The sequence below is a fragment of the Saimiri boliviensis genome, chromosome 4 (assembly GCF_048565385.1).
Source record: "Saimiri boliviensis isolate mSaiBol1 chromosome 4, mSaiBol1.pri, whole genome shotgun sequence".
NCBI lineage: Eukaryota > Metazoa > Chordata > Mammalia > Primates > Cebidae > Saimiri > Saimiri boliviensis.
In genome coordinates this window covers 118,063,418-118,085,237 of record NC_133452.1, presented here as the reverse complement: position 1 = coordinate 118,085,237, position 21,820 = coordinate 118,063,418, and the positions used below count along the sequence as shown (strand labels likewise).

Below are 21,820 nucleotides of genomic sequence, written 5' to 3'. Positions count from 1 at the left end.
ATATCCTTTCTTCTGCTTGATCAATTCGGCTGTTAAAACTCGTGCATACTTCACGTAGTTCTCCTATTGTGTTTTTCTGCTCCATCAATTCACTTATATTCCTCTCTAAATTGTGTATTCTTGTTAACATTTCGTCAAACCTTTTTTCAAAGTGCTTAGTTTCTTTACATTGGGTTTGAACAAGTTCTTTTAATTCACAGAAGTTTCTTATTATCCACATTTTGAAGCCTGCTTCTGTAATTGGAACACACTTGTTCTCCATCAAGCCTCGTGCCATTGCTGATGAGGAACTGTGATCCCCTGCTGAGGGAGAGGCATTCTGATCTTGGGTATTCTCAGCGTTTTTTGGCTGTTTTCTTCCCTTCGTTGTAGATTTATCCATCTGTGGTCTTTATAATTACCGTCTTTGTAATTGGGTTTCCGAGTGGACATCCAACTTACTGATTCTCAGCGCCGAAATCTGAGCAACCCACTGCGCCAACTAAATCAGCGGCGTTAAGATTGGTGGTGCTTTTCTGACTCTGCACCAAGAACCGACGCTCCGAGGCGCCGGCAAAACCGCCTCGCCGGTCACAAGAGTCACGCTGGCGACCCGTGGGGCTCCTCCTCTGGGAATCTCCTGGTGCGTGAGCAAAAAGAATTCATGTGAAGGTGTGGCATCCTCTCATTCTTTGTGCTTTCACTGGGAGCTACAATCCCGAGCTGCTAGTGATCAGCCATCTTGGATCTCTCTTTCCAGTGCTCTTAAAGGAAAGGGGAAAATTGCAATTCTGCATTTAAGAAGTTTTTATTCTATCTCTTCTCCTCCCTACACGGGTAAAAAGCTCAGCAAACATCTCATGAGTCTCAGCAGGATTTTTAGGGTCCCTCAAATTTTCACTACATTTCTCCATCTCTGGGCAACCAAATTACATTAATTTATCTTTCTACTCCAGAGGTTCTCTGCCTGGGCCATGTTTGACCTTCAGTTCTTACCCAGAATTAACAAACTTTTCCAGAAAAAAAATAGCTAAAATGCTTGGCTTACCTCAGAAAGGATCCCATTTTTGTAATTTATATGTGTTTTTCTAGTTGTAATGACAAAATTATTGGTCTTATATAAGTGAGATATTATCCCAAACCAGTAAATTTAACTTGTATTATAAAAAAGAAAATAATCTTAAGGCACATATGATTGTGTTCCCTTGGGAATTTTAAGGAAACCTATCTCATGTGTGTGTGTGTGTATATATATATATATATATATATGAAATATCTCTAATAGGCGTACTATTTTTTCTATTTGTAACCTCATAACTTATTACTGACTGTATCAATAAAAGCCAAGGAAATGTTAAAGCTTCTCCAAGAGTATGCATTTAGTGTGACTTGGAGGATAGAGTCAGTTTTAGATATTGAAACTTGTTGAAGTGAAACTTATTTATAAGATAATTTAGTAGAATATAGTTATACAGAGAATTATATTCAGACTAATGCCAAAGGAAAAAAGAAAAACTACAAAAGAAGGTATACTCTGTTATTCAATCATTTATCTATCCATTCATCTACCTATTAATTTATTATACATAAAATCATTGACCTTTATGTGCCAAGTAGAGTTCAAGGACCTGGGGAAGCAACTTGAATGTAATACACAATAAATTCAATATAGATAGACAGGAGATGATATAAAATAATTATAATTTTTTATGTTAAATTAACAAGGTTCCAACATATAGAATAATATTTGGGAACAACTTCAGATTAAAAAAATAACAGTGAAGTCTCTAAGAAGAAATAACATGTAAAACAGTGATCTGAAAGGTAAGATTGAAATTATGAAATGGACGTGTAAAGGGTGGAGAGAATTACTATGTCAGGAAATGACAGCACATTCCATGTAGTGAAAATAACATATGGAAATACCTTGAGATACTGGCCAGAGAGAGTAAGCAAGAAGAGAGTGTCATGAGATGAGGCTGGAGAGCTGAGTAGGAAAAAAAGTAAAAATTGGGCTGTGCCTTAAGGCCTTTGCTAGGAGTTTGGATTTAATACTAAGTACAATAGGAATGCATTGAGAAGAGGAATGGGGTGATTAAATCGAATTAAAGAGGGTCATATGAGGTTTCTGTGGAGGATAGACCATAGGGTGGCAGGACTGGAAGCTGTGAAGCCTGCTGCTGTAATCCAGACAAGAGAAGATGGTATCCTTTATTAAGGTTGGTAATCACATTTGACTGGTTGTAATGTCATTTTTCTGAGGCAGAGAAGGCAAGACCATGAGGAATAATTTGGGACAGATGAGGTTGGGGGTTATCAAAGGTTGTTTCTATTAAATCTGGAGAATATAATTGAATATGGGAGTCGGAAGCTCAGATTCTAATTTCTGGACAGGAAATAATTTTGAAAGTCATCAACACAAAGAATAGGAGATTAGGAAGTAAAAAAAAAAGGTGTATTCTTCGCTTTCTAAATTTTGATAATGAATGAGAGCAGAAGAATAGGGTAGTAGTTAGGAGGATATGCAAGGCTAAAAAAGGGTTTTGTATCATTTTGTTTTGTTTTAAGTGAGAAATATTATAACATTTTTATATGTTAAATCATCCTGTAGAAATTTAGAAGAGAAACATGAAAATTCAAGAAAATCCAAGAAGGCAAAAAGAAATGTCATCCATAGCAAAAGTCAAACAAATGGCTTTGATAGAAAAAAAGATGTTTTCTCCATTATAACCAGAGGAAAGCAGATGGGAAAGATGAATACAGTGAAAAGAGCTTAGTGGGTTTGTGTGGGAGAGATTACGGGGTTTTCAGCTGATGGATTCTTTTTTCTCCATTTAGGATGAGGCAGGATCATTAGCTAAGAGTGAGGATTTAGGAGGAAATGTGTGTCTTTTTCAAGAGAGATGAAAAGGTGTAAAACAGTAATTTCCAGAAAGTTGAAAATAAGCCTATTAGAGAAATATCATAGGATTAGCAGTCTGCATTGCATTCAATCTGAAGTCTGAAATACAGAATTTAGAGTATAGCTGTCAGTTTAGTTATGATTTTTCTTCAACAGAGTTGAACTACTTGGATGCAGGTGCAGGGAAGGTGTTTGTTAAAGCCTTGCTATTCAGAATGTTTTCTGAGAACCAAAGGTATTGGCAGCACCTGAGAGCTTGTTAGAAATGTAATATCTCATACTCTGCCATACTTTATCAGAACTGGAACTTTGAAAAGTGCTCTTTGTGATTCACTGCACATTAAAGTTTGAGAAGCACTGTGGTAGATTTTATTCAGCATTGATGTTTTGATAAATGAATGCATTGGCATTACAGAGAGGCAAATACGTTAAATGACTATTAATTAGCATCATATCATCACAAGACATATCATATTAGGCGATACCTGATTTTCCTCTTCTGGGCATATGGGCAGATTGTACTTCCTCAACCCCTTGATGTTATGTACCTGTGTGGCTAGTTCTAGTCAATTGGTTGTGCATAGAGGTGACCATTGCCATGTCATGCCTGAGAGTGTCATTCATTGCCAGTGCAAGTTCTTTTATACTCCATCATCTCAAGCCCTTGAAGGGCTATGATAAACAGAGCCTTCCTGATTATGTGGGTTGCATATGTAGTGTGAGAAATATTTCTTCGTGGCTTTCAGGTACTGAGATTTTGAAGTAGTTAGCATAGCATAGTCTATCCTACTCTGACTGATATATAATCCCTAGAACTGGAACGTCAAGTAATGGAAATAGAATTGAAAAAGCCTTAGAGAAACATCGTGTTACATAGTGTGCTGCTTCTGATTGCGGAGATTTCTAAAAGCTTGGGCACCAGCCTGTGGCCACTATACTGTTTTGAGCTCATAGAGCATGCTCTAGTTCCATCTGCTGGCTCAAAATATTTATGAGAGCATCTAGATTTGTTTGATGTTTAGAAAATAAGTCTCGCATACATATGCCCTTTGCTCAGGATTGTGGTTTTGTCAAATTCTAGCCAAAAACTGTTAAAACTGTTAATTGTTTATATTGGATAGGCAAATTTACTATGCTCTTATTCTTATTTTGGAAATTTCAGGTTTTACCGGAAAATATGCACAGTATATACCTGACTCAGTTTTCTCCATGGCTCAGTTTATTTCTATAACAATAATTTGCAGTTCTCAAATTCATGCCATCAATCTCTCACATCAGAGATTCCTCAGAAAAGAAACTGGGATATCCAAAGCCGCTTTAGCTAAATTCTGTTCAAACCACAATTTTGAGTTCTATGTGATACATATATGATTTATGCAGGGGAATTGTAGATCAAATCTGCCCTATCATATTGTCTCTAGACAATGATTTTATTTTCAGACCTGATCGTCTCACTTTAGGGCAACTCTGAGATGAATACAAACCCTTCATATCAAACATAGGGAAAATTAAGAAATATTCATTTACTAGAACTAGGGTACATCTTCTTTTTTATAAGAATAATCTCTATATTTCCTGGAGATTTCAGGTAGATACGTAAATAATCGAATACTATTGTTCAATGAGTGACTTTGGTCTTAGGAAATGACAGAATTGTGAACTAAATTAAAAGATGTATACTTAGATTGTTGCTTTATGGAAAAGCTTCATGTATAATTATCTTTTAATTGGAGCCACTTGGAACTGTGAAAGCCTTTAATATACCTTACAGATGGACTGTAGGAGTTGATGCTGAAAATAATATATAAATATATGACGTTTAAAGTGTGTCGTTTGCACAGAACAACTATGATAAACCTTTTTTTAAGAATCATACAATAGAGGCAACTGTGGCTGGCAGTGGGAGGCTTGAAATGAAAAGAATAAAGTTATTTCAGAAACACACCTACTCTTAAACCATGACCTTCACTGTATCTCTCTATGTAAAGAACAAGGAAGCTTTATCCAGAACTCTGAAGAGCAACTATTTTTAGACTCATTTTCACCCTTTCACTGTTGATCTTCTCAACAGTAGTAAATATGAATGACACAGAAACTTTTAAGACTTGTCTTTTGGAGCAATGATGCTCAATGTGTTGCAATGTGAGCAAGCATAATCACTGATAATTATAATCTTACAAGGAATGAAAATTATAAAAACCTTTCTGAATTATTTTCATGATTAATTATAATAGTCAAAACATACTACCCAAGGGAAATGGAGTCCTTAAAGTAACCTTAGGTTTTATTCAATCTCCACTTGAGTAAAACTACCTACGAAATCTTCTGTAGGTATTAGTAAATGGCCTTAGACATGTTTACACATTATATTCCAAAATAACAGTTACTACTCAGATAATTTTCAATACCTCAAGAGTCCAGTGAGTTGCTTCATGTCTTTTGTTTCTTGTATTTCTTCTTCATATAAAAAAGATTGAATTTCTCCTTAACACAAATGTGGTTGATAATGATTTTTAAATATTCTGAATATATTAAACACATGAACACATGTAAATATTGTCGAAAAAGTATTTTGACAATTTCTAATAAAAGCACTGTATAAAACGTGAGTGAAGCACATAGCAGTAGTTAAGCACATTGTCTAAGGATCAGAATGCCTCAGCTCAAATCTCCATAGTCACTACTTAGGCGCTATGCAATCCTGGAAAATGCAGTTAACCTTACTAAGTCTCCACTCCATCATCTGTAAATGTGAATCATTATGGCAACTCCAAGGATTGTTTTAAAGCTCAGGTGAGGTACCCCTTACAAAACATGTAGTCTCATGTTTGCGATATAATCAGAATGATATATTATTGTTGTTATTTTCTTTCTTTCTGTTTTTTGGAGATGGAGTCTGGTTCTGTCACCAGGCTGGAGTGCAGTGGTGAAATCCTGGCTCACTGCCACCTCTGCCTCCCGGGTTCAAGTGATTGTCCTGCTTCAGTCTTCCGAGTAGCTAGGATTACAGGTGCCCGCCACCACACCCAGCTAATTTTTGTATTTTTAGTAGAGACAGTGTTTCACCATGTTGGCCAAGATGGTCTTGATCTCTTGACCTTGTGATTCACCTGCCTCAGCCTCCCAAAGTGTTGGAATTACATGCGTGAGCCACCATGCCCCACCTGTTACTATTTTCTAAAGGTAGCAAGCATATAACTGTAGATGTCGAACATTTCTGAATTCATTTGCCTACTTATATTAATTTGATATGTTTTACAAGGCAATTCTGTCATGACGTGAAAGTTCTCCAATTATTACATATTTATTTTGAATAATCATGAATTATTGTTTTTACCTTGTCAATATTTGTGGATTATAGTTGCAGAAAGTAAAATAAAATCCTCCTGTAGTTTTAGTTCAATTCAGCAAGCCCTTTGAACAGGTACATTTGTGTGTTACACAGTGCTCTAGAGGTTATAGGGGAAACAAAGATGAATAAGAAACTACAGGCCCTTTAGGGGTCTATGGTCCAGTGGAATAGATAACAACACAAACACTATAGTAATATAAGATAGAGCAAGAGTACTTCTTTGAGCCTGAAAATAGAGATCATATGATTGCAGTTATATGAAAAGAATTCATGGAGAAAAGAGATAGAACAATTTAAGGAGAGGATTTGGGGAGAGCATTTAAAGTAATAGAATAACATGAGTTGGGGAGCAAAGAGAATCCATGATTATTGCAGGGAGAAGTGGTGAGAAGTTTAGATGGTTGTTATTAGGGTACCTGTAGTAGTCAGAATAAAACAGTGGGGTGAACGAAACTGACTGTTATAGATCATAATGACTTCTGCATAAACTAGCAAGGATATGTTTTCAAATATTGACTTACAGCTTCTCTCAGAAGAAAAGCTGGGAAACCTTAGGTATTGGAAATTAACACAAGGGGATATCAAAGTCAGAACTATAGGAAAAAGCTGTCAGAGTGTTAGATCGTACATAAGCTTTGGGTGCTAGAAGCTGAGATCCTAAAGCCCTCATAAGGATGCTGAGAACACCTCTCACACAAGCAGCGATGCCCTTCCAGGCCTCTAGCAAGGGCCTGGCACTATCCTGCTGCTCTAGCCTCATGGAGTGGAAAAACTCTTTGCACTATCAGGCCTGCAACGTATCGAAGAAATTTATAGTTCATACAGAGTTTCTGGGAGAAGAAGAAAGAAATTGCCTTTCAGAAATGGAAACCCCTAGTCTAAAACATGAACAGATGGAATTAACATGAAAATTTGCATAAATTGATTCAGGACCAATGAATTGCCTGAAGGCTCCACCCCCAGAGAAATGCACTCAAAAGCATCTCTAACAACTGTTTCACAAACCAGGCACTTGGTACTCCAAAAAGATAAATATATCCCACTGAATATGTTTATAATATTCATAAATATGAAGCAAAACATTATGCAGAAGAATCAGAAAATGCAATAAATCAGGACACTTAGCAAACCAAGAAATTTTTCAGATAGAAACATTTTTAAAACTATAACATATTGTTTAAAATCATTAACATCTGAAAGAACAGAAATCACAGTTAAAGAATACGAAAAACGTTAAACAGAACTTCTGTGAGTAAAAAATATTGTCATTGCTGTTAATGAATAGGATAAATAGCCAATTAGATCCAGTTGAAGAAAGAATTAACATTCTGGAAGTGAAGTCTTGAAGACCTATACCATGATCCATCTCATGTCCTTAGGAAAAGGATGGAGACGAGAAACACTGCAGAGCTAGTATTTAGAGAAATTGGATCGTGATTTTGGGAAAAGAGGGAACCGTCACTGAATGGCCACTGTTAACCTCTATTTTTAGATTAACCCATCATAACGACCACATGATGATTTTCTCCTTTTTATAGATCAAATGATTCTAGGAGAGAGTTAAATAATTTTTTCTATGGCAGCAGAACCACAATTTAAATCTAGGTTTTATAACTACAACTGCTACTTAAACGTGACATACTAGCAAGATTTCCAGCAAGCATACTTTGTAGGTAATTGGAAATTTTAATTTATAACTTAAAAAGTTGTAGGGATCAAACCAAATTTTGTACTTCTTATACTGATTTTGAAGCGAACCAGGGAGAAGACAGTAGTTGAAAGGAAGTAGAATTGAGAAGTTGGTATTTAAATAAGATATATGACATCGGGCCATTTTCTGTTTGAGAGAGAGAGAAATATTGAAGAGGGGATTGGATGGGATTCAAAATCTTAGAAATAACTACAGAATTAAACCATAGAGACAACAACAAAGGAGGAGAGGTAGAATGCAAATAAAGGACAGTTTGAAATAGAGAAGAGGTAAGGTGAGCAAACCCATTTAGTCTCAACTTTATAATCCAGAAAGAAAAAAAAGGGAAAACATTCTAGCAGATAAACTTGGACGTGTCATTCTAGGAAATAGGTGGTGAAAGGGTAGACATAAAGCAGAAAAAGACAACTCTTCACAGTATGCTTGTGTTGCAGAAAGATCGAAAACCAGGAAATTGTCTTTCAACTCAATATGTTCTGGACAGAAACTTATCTTATTCAAACACTCTTTATACCTTGTATAAATGCAATGAATAGTCTCATCAGTGTGTAAAAATATTACAAGGTACTTGTCCCGAGTGCAATGCCAGGAAGGATGCTAATCAGTGCCAATTGTTAGAGCTGGTATTGTCATCTGGGCACCTGTTTGCTAAGAGCTGGACTGACAACCACTCATTCTACATAAGCCTTCTAAGCAGCTGTCAGATGGCAATGACGTTAATTTACTACTGACTTGGGCCAGATTTGATGCTGACCCAGACGTGACAGACTGGCTTTCCTATTACTTGAGCCATCCAGTGCCTTCTGTAACTATTTGTATTGCAAACAGAAAGCATGTCTAAGTGTTTTGTTTCTCAAGATTCAAGTCCATGTTGTGATGTTTTTGTTTGAGGAGAAGCATACGTTGTATCTGTACAAGTTAAATCCCTCACAGGCACAGGTATGGGTTGCCAAAATAACAGGGAAAGGGCTGATTTGAGGCAGTCAGACATTATTTACCGTGGCAACCATTGCTGCATTCCATTACTAATGGAGAACAATTTAATCTTCTGCAGCTTTGAGTATCACAGCTGTGATTTGCATTGCCAGCACAAAACTGAGGACTGAATTTTATGACTTTTTTTAGGTTAGACACTATTACCTTCATTTCTCTTCAAAACTTTCCTCATACTTCATGCATATCCTGAGACTCTATTACCTTCATTTTTCTTCAAAACTTTCCTCATACTTCACGCATGTACCTAATGTTATCGAGGAAGAGCAAAAGGACACGTGCAGCTAGAGCGCCAGACCAGAAGCAGCACTACCTCTTTAAGTCAGGTAGTTTGTTTATCTCGTGCTGTTTGTTACTAGCGTTTCCTATGGACTATGTTCCTGAGTCAGTTACAACATCTTTGAAGTGTGCCTAACTTAATCCTATGACCTAACAATGTATGCAAAGATGGAAGTTGGTTAATCCATTCATTCATTTAGCTCATTCATTCTGTGTATCGAATAAGCTTCTAGATAATGGGAATAAAATAATAAAATCTCTGCCTTCAGAAGGCTTATGCTAATATTTTAATGGCATAGGCAGAAAAATGGATAAACCAAGAAATAGATGGCACAATGGCAGGTAAGGTTGAGCACAATAAAGTCTGATGAGATGACTGAGAATGACAAGGATTCCGTTTTAGGTGGCAAGTCAGGTTAAGACCTTACTGAGAAGGTAACATAAAGCATATGAATGCCTGTGGAAAGACTATTTAAGCCTCCTTCTCCTCCAAAAAAAGCAAGTGCAAAGGCCCTGAGATAGGCACGTACATAATGTTACTGAAGAGCAAAAGGACAAGAGCAGTCAGAGCACAGCAGGTGATGGGGAAGGAGAAGTCTGTAGAAAATAGATCACACAGGGCATGCAGACCGTGAGAAAGCAAGAGGCTTTCCTGTATGCTCTAGCTTCTGCTCATTATCTTAGGCTTGTGTGGGTTTATTTAAGAGAATGAATTTTAAATAACTTTTTAATATGTAGATCTACTTTTCAAATGTTAGAGGAGTCATGGTAAGCTGAGTCTCCTATGAACTCAATTACATAATTCATAAGCTGCAAAATTGAAATACAATACCTAGGCACCCCTTACTCTAAAGCCCATTCCATTGTATTATACCGCAAAGGTGTACTTAGGGCATAACAACTGAATTCACTGTAACAAAATTTTTCTAAGCTGTTTGCTAAGACTGTGATAAGGCAGGAAGCCTACCCTCAGATTAAAGGCAGAAAAATATTTAAGCAAATAATCACCATTCTCTATGATAAAAGCCATGTCTGTATAAGAGATGACACAGAGAAGGCATTGACTAGCTCTATTTAGCTATTTAGAAGAACAAGAATTAACCATGAGTGGTTTTTAAACAAGAGACCATGGAAGAAAAGAGGGTGGAATATCTGTTGTAAAAATCTGAAGTTATGAAACACATGACCTTAACAGAAAATTGCAAATAATTACCAGTAGTTTAGAAGCAGGACTGGAGTTCAGCCTGGTGGTACAGCCTGGTACAAAGTAGAAACCAGCTGGCTTCTACTTTGAGAGTTCATGTCCTTCTTATTGGCCAATGCTGGGTCTCTTTCATGATTAAATATGTAAATACCACTCCATTACCAAGCAATTAGCATTGATACTATAGAGATAGGCAAGAGCTAGATTACTGATGCTGTGTCAGTCATTTGGGCTTCAGTCCATGGTTGATGGCAGCCACCAACAAGAGATGAAAAGAAATGAAAGAAAATAGGGAAAAGTAAAGTACGATTTTTATCATACACAATGAAAATAAAGTGTGTCTCTGAATACTTTATTTTACCAAAATTGTTTTAGACATCTTTACAGATAACAAAATGTACAATATCTGAGATTTCAACACTTTTTGAAATATAATGCTTAAAAAATGTAACCTTTTTTATTTGTTCAGATTGATTGACATACTTTAAAAGATTTGTTGGCACATTTCTTGATGGGAAATAGGTAATTACAATTAATGTACTTTAACCTTTCTATTTCACTATTTCTCTGGTGTGTTAATTATTGATTGTTTCATAATTTTTAGTTAATTTCTATAACAAATTTAGCAAGGAGAAGATACAAATTAAACTTTTAGTAAACAAATAAAAGTACAATGTATTCTTGCCATTTCTTTACCCTCCCTTACTTTGCTATTCTTTCACACTGTAGGATGTTTTTCCTCCCTTGAACTGTATGGCAAGCAAATAAAAGAATTGGCAGCACATTTCTCTGGCCATCAAACTAATTTAAGCTTTGCATTTTAAGGGTTCATTCTGTTGCTGAAGCAGAGAGTTTTTAATTGTTGCTTTTGCTGAATTTTTTAAAATAAAGCTAAAGTAATCTAGTTGTCAATCATGTCATAGTAAACCTCCAAAGTTTAAATATATTTTCTTGAGATTGTGCTGTTAATAATTTCTTTGCTGCTCTATACAGATGTGTTCATTTTAAGAGGTAAGGCAAAAGTTAGTAAGCTCAGCTTGTTAGTAAACACGGCTATTTTTGAAGTGTTTATAATCTCCCATATCTGATCACACTTTACTAAACAGTGTCCCATGTTTACCACATACTAAAATATTTTTGATTTTTACTCCAATTAAGAGCCTAAATTAATACACATTTTTCCAAATGTGTTGAATTGTGTGTTCTAACTAGAAATAGCAAGTTTGTTAAGCTTGCCGAAATGTATACACTCATTAATACTTGCATGCTGGATGTTTATCTATCTGAGTATGAGATATACACAATTTACAGTTTTCAAACCCTCCCAGGCATTGCAAGGCTATTTTAAGTTGACTTAGCAATTTTAAATAAAATTGTTTGGTAAAGATATACAGAGAAATAGTAATGAAGATTCTGATGTTTGCTCTGTTCTTTTGACCATCACAGATTAAAGAGCACCTTGCTAAGGGGCAGCGAATGCTGGCAGGTGATGGAATGTCCCAGGTGACCAAGACACTGTTGGATTTAACTCAGAGAAAAAATTTCTATGCAGGCGATCTTCTGATGTCTGTGGAGATCCTGAGAAACGTGACAGACACATTTAAAAGGGCAAGTTACATCCCTGCATCTGATGGTGTCCAGGTAAGGGAGACAAGTTCATGAAAGAAAAAGCTAGTGGAGAGACTGTCAATGTTTAGTCCCAAGAAGCCAGTGCAGCCATCTTGGAGGCGGCCTGGGCTGGAGGGAGAGAAAGCTCATCCAGGTTGTGCTTAGTGTGAGCTCTGGAAATTACCTCAGTTCCCTTAGTCATTTTTCACCTTAGTGTCCTCCTCCATAAAATGCACATATTATACCTCAAGGAGATACTGAATGAGAACATGCGTGAAGTGCTTTGAGCCCCCAGATGAAAGGCACTCTAGCAAATTCAAGGTGGTATCATGGATATTTTATTCCCACATTTAATATACCATCTTGCCATAGAAGACTACTAAAAGTGCATTAAGCATAATGAAAGCACATTAACTATAACATGCAAAAAAGACATAGTTAAAAGTTTGTTTAGGGTTTTGCTATTAGTAGGGGGAAAAACATACTTAATTTTATTGAACCATTCCCTGAAAATATAAGGCAAACAGAAAATTGCTCTGACTAAGAAAACAGGAAATTTAATAACTTCTCACAGCATATTTTTCTTGTCTTTGAAGACTTTTAGAGCAACGTCGTTTATTTCCATAATAAAGTTTAAGTACTCAACCAATTTCCATATTGCCTTTGCCATTAAAACAAAGCTTGTTGAATGGCAAACAAAGCGTATTTAATGCAACTACAGTTTGCATTTCAGATTAACTCTTTTTATGCTGTAGACTAAAAGGTACTCCTGCCAAGAATGCTGAGTTCGTTTCTGCATTTTCAGCACAATGTTCTTACTGTATCTCTGCATAAAGTTCATTAAAATAAAAGTTTGGCAAAACTCCCACATTAGGTATTGTGTTCCTTCAGACTACTTTAAGTTTGTGATTTTATTTGTATTTCACTTGGAAAATAAAGGATTGTTTTTGTTGTGTTTTGTTTTAGTTAGCTATTGAGGGAAAGAGGTAAAGAAGGCTTTTTGGAATCATGGAATCATTCATAAGTAATACTGATACCCTGATTTGTATAGAGGTACATATATTGCTAAAATCATATGCATATACGCTATGAGAATTATTCCTGCAGCATTCTGTACTATATCATTATTGTCCATTTTTAAAATTGTAGTTGTAAAAGTACATTGCCTGAAGTGGATGAAAGATTATTATCATTTGAGCATTTCAAAGATGCTTTTTGTCTTAGAAAAGATGAAACAGGTTTTTTTCCCTAAGTTTTAAATGTTAATAAAGTAACCACGTAGTTTCCCCTATAGTTCTGAAATGCTTCTATTAATATTTACATTCAATCTGGCATTTAAATGCTTTAACAGAAAATACAAGTTGTAATTTCAAAAAACTTCTCATAAACTCTGTTCACAGTTGAATCATTAGGCAAAGTACTCCATGAAATAATCTCTCACTCTCAAAAGTGTAGGACTTCAAAATTCTTATGTGTGGAATTTCAAGGAATTAAGCTGACCAGGCTATATTTAGAACATATTTTGACTGAGCTACTTATTTGTGTGCATGAATTCAATGAACAATTCTGTTATTCTGTTAACCAGTTGCTTAGTCATGGACATTAGCTGGTTTGACTTAAATAGAGCAATTTGGCTAATTATCTTGTTTCATTTTAGTGTAGTCAGAAATAGGTTTCTCTCTTCTCATCTTACTTCATCTAAGGAAGTATACACAAAGTCCTAAGCAAATTGGTGTCCTCATCATTGTCTCACAAATGGCAGCTGCATTTTTCTATGTCACTAACTTTACTGATGTCTTTTTAGGCATCTGGAGTGCCCTCCTCATCTGAAATTCCTTCCTCTTCCACGTCTGCCTGTCACAATTCTAGCTCAGTTCTGATAAGTCTTTCTGAACTCCAGTGAACAACCCCCACATCCATCTGAAAATGAGTTTTCTCTTCTCTGAAACTTCAGAGAAATTTTAATCTCTTATATTCTACTTTCTACAATTTTATACAAAGAGTTTGCAAATATTTGCTCTCTTTACTTGATTATAAACTCGGGTTTATAGTCTTTATCAGTGTCCTTTGAACCTCACATTACTTTAGTTTTTGCCATGTCCAAAGGCTCTGGACATTTCTGATTGGCTAGAAACTCAGGATTAATGTGGCATAAACTAAACTAATCTTAATTTCAAGTATTCTTGCATTTTCCACTTTTCTTTATAGAATTAGTAGTTCCTAGGCTATAATTGAAATGCCATCTTGACTTTTCCCTTTTCTCTTGGGTCAGTCTACTTAATGCCTCTTTCATCCATTCTTCCGGCTTCTGTTATCCAAGTCAGCCTTTAATTACCTCAGCCTACATGATTTCTGTGGCCTCTTCCCTTTGATCCTCTCTCACCTGTTTACCTACATCACTACCAATGTTGTATACCGTGGTAATATAATTTATCATAGAACAGCTCTGATTATATCACTGTCTACTTAAAAACCTTTGGAGCTTCGAGGCTCCCTGAATGACAACTTGAAGTCATTATACTGGCTCCTGGTACACTCCACATATGTAGGTCACCTACCTTTCCAGCCTCATTCATGGCTTACTCTTTCTCCTCACAAACCAGAACCTTGAGGCAAATGAACCACTTCCTGATTCCTGAAAGCACTGTGTATTCTCAGCTCTGGGTCTTTGCTTCCTTGTGCTTTCAGACTGGCTTGGTCTACCTCAATCTGCTGTTCAAGTTCTCTGGTCTTGTGGGCCTGTGAACTCCAACAGCATTGTTTCTTCTGCATCTCATCATATCTTCTATTATCAGCACTAATTAGCAAATCTTTGAAAAAGAAGACATGCTTCTGATCCATCTTTGGACCCTAGCCAAGTGCCAGCCCCCCTTCTACAAGTAAGAATTCACATAGAATCTTGTCTATAAAAGATGTTCAACATATTTATTGAATTTATTAACAACAGAAGTAATAATCACATAGGCACTCTTGAACTTTTTCATCTTTTTTTCACTAGAAAATGAGCAAACGTAAAAGAAAAGTAAAATTAAAGGGAATATATTCTTTTAAATGTAGTTCTATGCAAGGTATTTTATTAAAAATGGCTAATAATACTGAATTCAATTAAAAACTTGATATTTTGATGAAAGAGGTATAGAATAACTTATAGGCAGAATAACTCATAGTAGCAAGATCATAGGAAAATATTGGACATCTGGTTAGCAAATTATTGGAATGTATTCTAATAAACACACAAAAGCACATACAAATACATGCATGTGCATATAGTTTTTTTCTATTGGAAATCAAATAAATTAAGCTGTGAAGACCTGGAAAACTTTTGAAGGCCTTTAATATGACTGATAATACTATTAATTAGGCCGGGCGCAGCAGCTCACGCCTGTAATCCCAGCACTTTGGGAGGCCGAGGCAGGCTGATCTCTTGAGGTGAGAAGTTCGAGAACAGCCTGGCTAACATAGCAAAACCATGTCAATACTAAAAACAAACAAAAAAGTAAAATAGCAGGGCATGGTAGTGCATGCCTATAATCCCAGCTACTCAGGAGTCTGAGGTGGGAGGATCTCTTTAACCTGGGAGGCAGAGATCTCAGTGAACCGAGATCACACCACTGCACTCCAGCCTGGGTGACAGAGCAAGACACCATCTCAAATGAGTGAATGAATGAATGAATAAATAAATATTATGACTTATGATCATAAGAATTGGCATAATTCCTCTAAATACATGAGGTCTTTTGGTTAAAAGACTCCTGTTTTTCATTATTATTATTATTCTAAAAGGTAACTTATTTTTTGGCCTATGGAGGAATCTGGTTCATGAAAAGTTTAATTCAGCAGGGTTTCTAAATAACACGAAGATACTTTGTTCTTGTATTTGTATATAACAGCATTTATTTTGTATACTATCTACCTCTGTTCAATAATAGTAATTCAGGATGTGAGAGATTTATGTAAGTATCTTAATTAACAAATCCATAGAATTGTACGTTTACCCTTAAAAATTTAAATTACATGTTATTATTATTGTTGCCATCCCTTAAATCAAATCACAGCAAATCTATTTTTTAATGTTAGTAACATTTTCTTCTTTGATTACATCAATATGTAGCTTGACAAAATGAGAATACTGTATTCACCTTAAGAAATTTATAAAATTGTAAAGTTAATCTTTTCCCAGATTATTCACCTTATTGAGGGGTAACATTAAAATCAGATGAGCCTGCTGGATGCCATGGCTCATGCCTGTAATCCCAGCACTTTGGGAGGCCAAGGTGGGTGGATTGTGAGGTCAGGAGTTCTAGACCAGCCTGGCCAAGATGGTGAAACCCCATCTCTGCTAAAAATACAAAAATTATCCAGGCATGGTGTTGGGTTCCTGTAATCCCAGATACCCTGGAGGCTGAGGCAGGAAAATCACTTGAACCTGGGAGGCCAAGATTGCAGTGAGCTGAGATTGTGCCACTGCACTCTAGCTTGGGCAACAGAGCAAGACTCCGTCTCAAAAAATAAAAATAAAAAGGAACATCACATTAGCCACCTGAATTTGCATATTATTATTAAGTCCATATCAAAGCATATTTATGATACCCATTGTTTATTTTCTATGCCAAAACTGAAATAGAACAGTAAAAAAGAAAAGAAACAAAGAAACAATTTATGACGTCATCACTATTTTCAACTAGCCAGTCACCAGATCTCTAAGAGGAGAAATGAATGCCACATATGCCAGCTGTACTCTACAGAGGTGGCTGCAGAGGCTTTGCCTGATCAGCTGCTGGGTCATAGGGTGAAGCTCCTTCTAACATCCTAATCTCTCCTGAAATTACTCATCTTGTGATACAACTATAAAACTATATTTTATTCTGGTTTAGACAATATTAACTATAATATGCACCTTCATCTTACACTCTTTAAGAAAAGCTGCTGTGTGTGTACCTGTGATACAATAGTAAGCTGCTTTTCATTTTCATTTCATCCTGATTTGTGAGATGTTAAAAATTGTAAAACCTCGTACAATAAAACTGTTCTTATATGTTTTGAAATGATAAGCCATAGTAACAATTTTATTTTGGAAAACTAGTAGAAAGTATTTCAAAAATGTTTCCCTTCAAACATATTTTCCAAACCTTCACTGTCATAACTCCAAGACTATTAATTAAAGCGATGTGGCATAGCTTTCCCTTTCCCATCTTACGTATGTTTCTTTAAGATCCAGCTTAAAGATCTTTTGTTGTTGTTGTTGTTGTTCTCAAAAGTCTTATCACCAAATCCCGGGCAGATTAGACTTTTTTCTACTTCTATGAGCTTTTGAAATCTTGCAAATACCCGTACTCTAGCCCTTTCACACACTACATCGTAATTATTTTTTCTAGGCCTGCCTTCAGCAATGTATTTTAAGCTTGTTGAGAGATTATTTTGTCCCTGGGATTTAGCCTTGTACTTGAAGCATTTAGACACTCAAATATTTGTTGATACAATTAATGAATAAATAAAGGTAATATAATATCTCAGGAACTTACATTGTTTCACAAAATAATAGAAAACTGCTCTGAATAATTCAGGGAATGAGAAAGAAAGAAAACTTGCTCATTACTTTTTTTTGACCACTGGAATAATTCATTCTGAGTCTTATTCTATCAATAGAGGACTGAGTTTGCACTGCTTATGCCAGAAACTCTAAGACTTGATAAAATTTAATCAGACATATTTAAATTCAAATTCCAGCCTGTCCCACTATCTTGATAGCTTCAGGCACATTGTTTAATCTTTGTCTGCCTTATTTCTTAGTTTCTGTAAAAAAAGAAATAAGAGATAATAGTCAATTCATTTTTTGTGATAGCTGTAGTCTGTAACATTATAGCAAACACTGAATTAACAAATACTGAACCATTGCTCCAAAGAGAAATGCAGGATTAGGTTCCTTTAAGAATCTGGTCACAGTATTTTATCAACCAATCAAAATGACTTTGTTTTATGTGCGTTTCAGATAAAATGCACCTTATTTAATGTATGTTGTTGATGCACTAACCTTGGCCTCACAGCTGACAGCACTGTATCTCATGCCTATACAAGGTTTATCTGACGTACTTATTTTCTGTGTAAGGCACAGCATAACTTTGTTGTGCTTAAGATCAATAGATAGTACTTTGACACCATTCTTTGCTCATTTTAAGCAGTGAAATCAACAACCCAAAAAGCCCCCAAAGTATGAAACATGCAGCAGTAAAAAGATCATGAAATGGACACTTGTTTATGGTGTAAAAGCTAAAACAAAAAGGCAGAGCATCACCATGTTAGACCTCAGTTAGAAACATGCACATTGGCCAACTCAACATTTTTACCACTTTGTGCATGTCCACAGTTGGCCATGATGGTGCTGTGCATTTTAGTTTCAAGATTATAGATTACAAATAAATTATAACAAATAGGTGAATTCAGAAATATAAAATATGTTAAAAATGAAGATTAGCTGTTATCTATTTTTCAGGATTATGGTTAAAATCTTGAAGATTATCTGTTACCTATTTTTCAAGGCTCAGACAGTCCATACATAATATTTATTAATTACTTATCACATAGTGGGTACTACATAATGCTATTATTGCTCCTATTTTAATTACCAACATAGAAGAAAAACAAGGGTCTTGTTTTCAAGCCTCTTACAGTATCATTGAAGGAAAAAAATAACATGAATGGGGCTATAGTGTGTTCTACTTCTATGAATTTCAAAAAAAGATCTGAACAGCAGCAGTAAGTAAAGAAGTCATCGAAGAGTTAGGACTTAAGATAGAATTTGCAGAAGTAACTGAGTTACAGAAACACTCAATAATTAAGCTATGTAGTCAAAAGCATAGCAGTAGTTTAAGAATGACCTATTAGAAAAACCTTCCTGTCTTTATGATATGCATCCACCATGCATTCTATTTTCAAAAATATTTTGGAAAATAGGATTTTCCTATTCCCTAGGATTTCCAGTTCAAATAGGATTTTGCCTTAATTCGAGTACATCAGGGCAAAAAACAACAACAACAACAAAAATAACAGCAGCAACAACAACAACAAAAAACAAGGAAAACAATCCTTGTTTCTCTGTGCTAGAGAGAGCCTAACATAACTAGCATCACTTTTTAAATAGTACTTAAACCCCGCCCTTGGTATAAACATGAAAATAAGAAATATAAGGGCAAATAACTTTCTTAAGTAGGTGAAATTCGAAGCAACAGATCTTTCTTCATGAACCAACATGGTAAAATCCTACTATGAAAAAATCTAGAAGATAGCTGGTAACTGAGGGAAACTAGAAAGCTCCATAGAAGAGTCCAGAGTAGGCACCACATCCATGTGGAAAGAGGAAGACAGGCAAAGTAGTTTTAAGAATGTATAAAGTGCAACCTGTCAGCTGGTAAGTGTCATGTGGAGTAAATAAATTATTTTGGTTGAGTTAAAAAAAATACAGCAAAACTTGAGACTGATAGTTTTATCCTTTCAGAAGCTCCTATTATTGTCTTCAGAGTCAAGAAAATATTGAGATTTGCATTAGCAAAAGTTACAGATGGTTTTATATTGTGATTCCATTTATTATCAAATGTTCCTTTGTTTTAAAAAGTTTTTATTGAAGAATGTTTTTGTTTACTAGTACTACGATAAAAAATACCACAAACTGAGTGACTTAAACAATAAACATTGTCTCACAGTTCTGGTGGCTAGATGTCCAAGATCAAGGTCTCGGCAGGTTTGGTTTTTCATGAGGCCTCTCTCTTTGGCTTGTGGACGGCTGCCTTCTTTCTGTGTTTTCACATGGTCTTTTTCTCTGCACACTTGCATCCCTTGTGTCTTTCTGTATGTTCTAATCTTGTTTTCTTAAAGGACACAAGACAGATTAGATCAGGGCTCACTCTGATTCATTCTTTTTAACTTAATTTCCTTTTTAACAGCCCTATGTTCAAAGACAATCACATCTGAGCTATTGGGTATGAGGACTTTAACATAAAGATTTGGGTGTAAGGGTTGAGATGCAGTGAGCCTATAACAAGGAATCTTGAAGGACTATGAGAATATTCTTTTATTGAAGGGGTCTGTGTCAGTCATCTTTCCCCAGGACAGGACCTGCTGTGACTACTGCTTGCAGTCTTGCAAGGGGCTAAACTTGTGATGTGTGCAGGCTTCTTTCACATGGTGGCCCTTAAGTGAATCAGCCAGGCCTACCAAACTTGAGGGATCACCCTTACCTTATTCTTCACTTAAGAAGCAGCTGCTATGTGAATATGATGATGATTTTGCCACACTGAGTTATGATGTTTTTATAACATTGGCTGTTCTGCCAAGCTGTCACTGGGGAAATAATCATATTTAATGGTATTAGGATCACTAACTATTTTTACCTTTCATTTTTAAAAAAGGACTATAAGCAATACTGAGCTCATACCCCAAAGCACTAAATACCGGATGGCTTATTCTTTCCCCTTAGCCTCATCCCATCGAGTATATCTCAAGCAGAATTACTCTGTTACCTCTTGCTGGAGTCCTTGATCCTAAAGTTAGCTCAGAGATACTGAGAGGATTGTATAAAAAATTCCCCATCTGAGCTATTCTGGGATTCCACAGGTCAAACTTTCTCATATCATGGCAAAACAACAAGATTAGTGTGAAAGACAGTGTCCCGGAACAACGTTCTTATGCAGCTATCAAAATGAGTCAGAGCTAAAATAAGTATTTTTTAAAGGCGTTTTTAAAGACTTTTTTCCCCTAACCTCGTGACTATTAGGAGATACTGGTTTCAGTTATCTGTTCTCACATTCCTTTTGGTCTGGCAGATGGCAGTGGGAGAGCAGGGACAGTCTGGTTCTGCCATCAGAAGCCCTCTCAACACCACTCTCAGGTCAGGTCACCTGGCCTGCAGATCCCACTACTGACCCTTGGATCATTTTCCTTCAGATGTCTATCTTTTGTCTCCCAGTTTTCCAGTGGCTCAGATTTTCCTCTAGATTATGTTCTTCTTATGCCTTGGTCTCTGAAACCTGCTAGATGGCATCCTGTATTATAATATTCTGCCTCTCTGAATCCTTCTTGGTTTTCAGTTGCCAATGGTCAGTTGATATGCTGCTTAGATAGATATTCTGGATAAAAGGTCTAAACCATGGTATTGTGCTTCTTTGTCTTCCTGGATTAGGAGTGATTTTGTCTATTCACCTGTTACCAAAAAAGTACCTAGGGTGCTCTTTAGAGATTGCTTAGTTTTTTGTTTGTGTGAGTGTGTGTGTTTTTTTTAAGAGCAAACTCAAGAAATTTTCAGTAGTAATGTTGTTCTTAATTTCATTTCAGTATACTTTCTTGAATAGAATAGGATACTAAGAGATAGAATCACAGCCATAACACAGGGAATCTGTGATCCCTACTTTAATCTAAATATGGATGTATTCATGGTTTTATGTACCACACATGCAAATATATCAACCAAGTGCCTCAGGGCAAAAAAAAAAAAACAAAACGAGATTTACTATTAGATTAATGCAAAAGTAATTGCAAATTTTAATGGGCAAAAAAAGTATTTACTTTAGCACCAACCTATTACACTGTATTTTGAACACTCTTTGAATGTTTACCTAGTTAAAGGAATGATCTGTCTCCTCTGGATTAATCTCAGCAGTAGAGCCTTTTTTTTTTTTTTTTGGATCTAGTCTAGCTCTGTAGCCCACGCTAGAGTGCAGTGGTGTGATCTCAGCTCATTGCAACCTCTGCTTCCCATGTTCAAGCGATTCTCCTGCCTCAGCCTCTTGAGTAGCTGGGATT

At 35.9% G+C, this 21,820-nt stretch overlaps 1 protein-coding gene across 3 annotated transcripts in view; it reads left to right on the top strand.

Annotated features, from left to right (window-relative positions):
* The window catches only part of ADGRB3 (adhesion G protein-coupled receptor B3), a 740,902-nt gene that overhangs the window by 337,518 nt on the left and 381,564 nt on the right, over positions 1 to 21,820 (top strand). For all 3 annotated transcript variants that reach the window (XM_074398120.1, XM_074398119.1, XM_074398121.1), the window contains one exon: positions 11,867 to 12,061. In XM_074398120.1, coding sequence (XP_074254221.1) covers positions 11,867 to 12,061 — 195 coding nt within the window. The remainder of the gene's footprint in view (positions 1 to 11,866; positions 12,062 to 21,820) is intronic.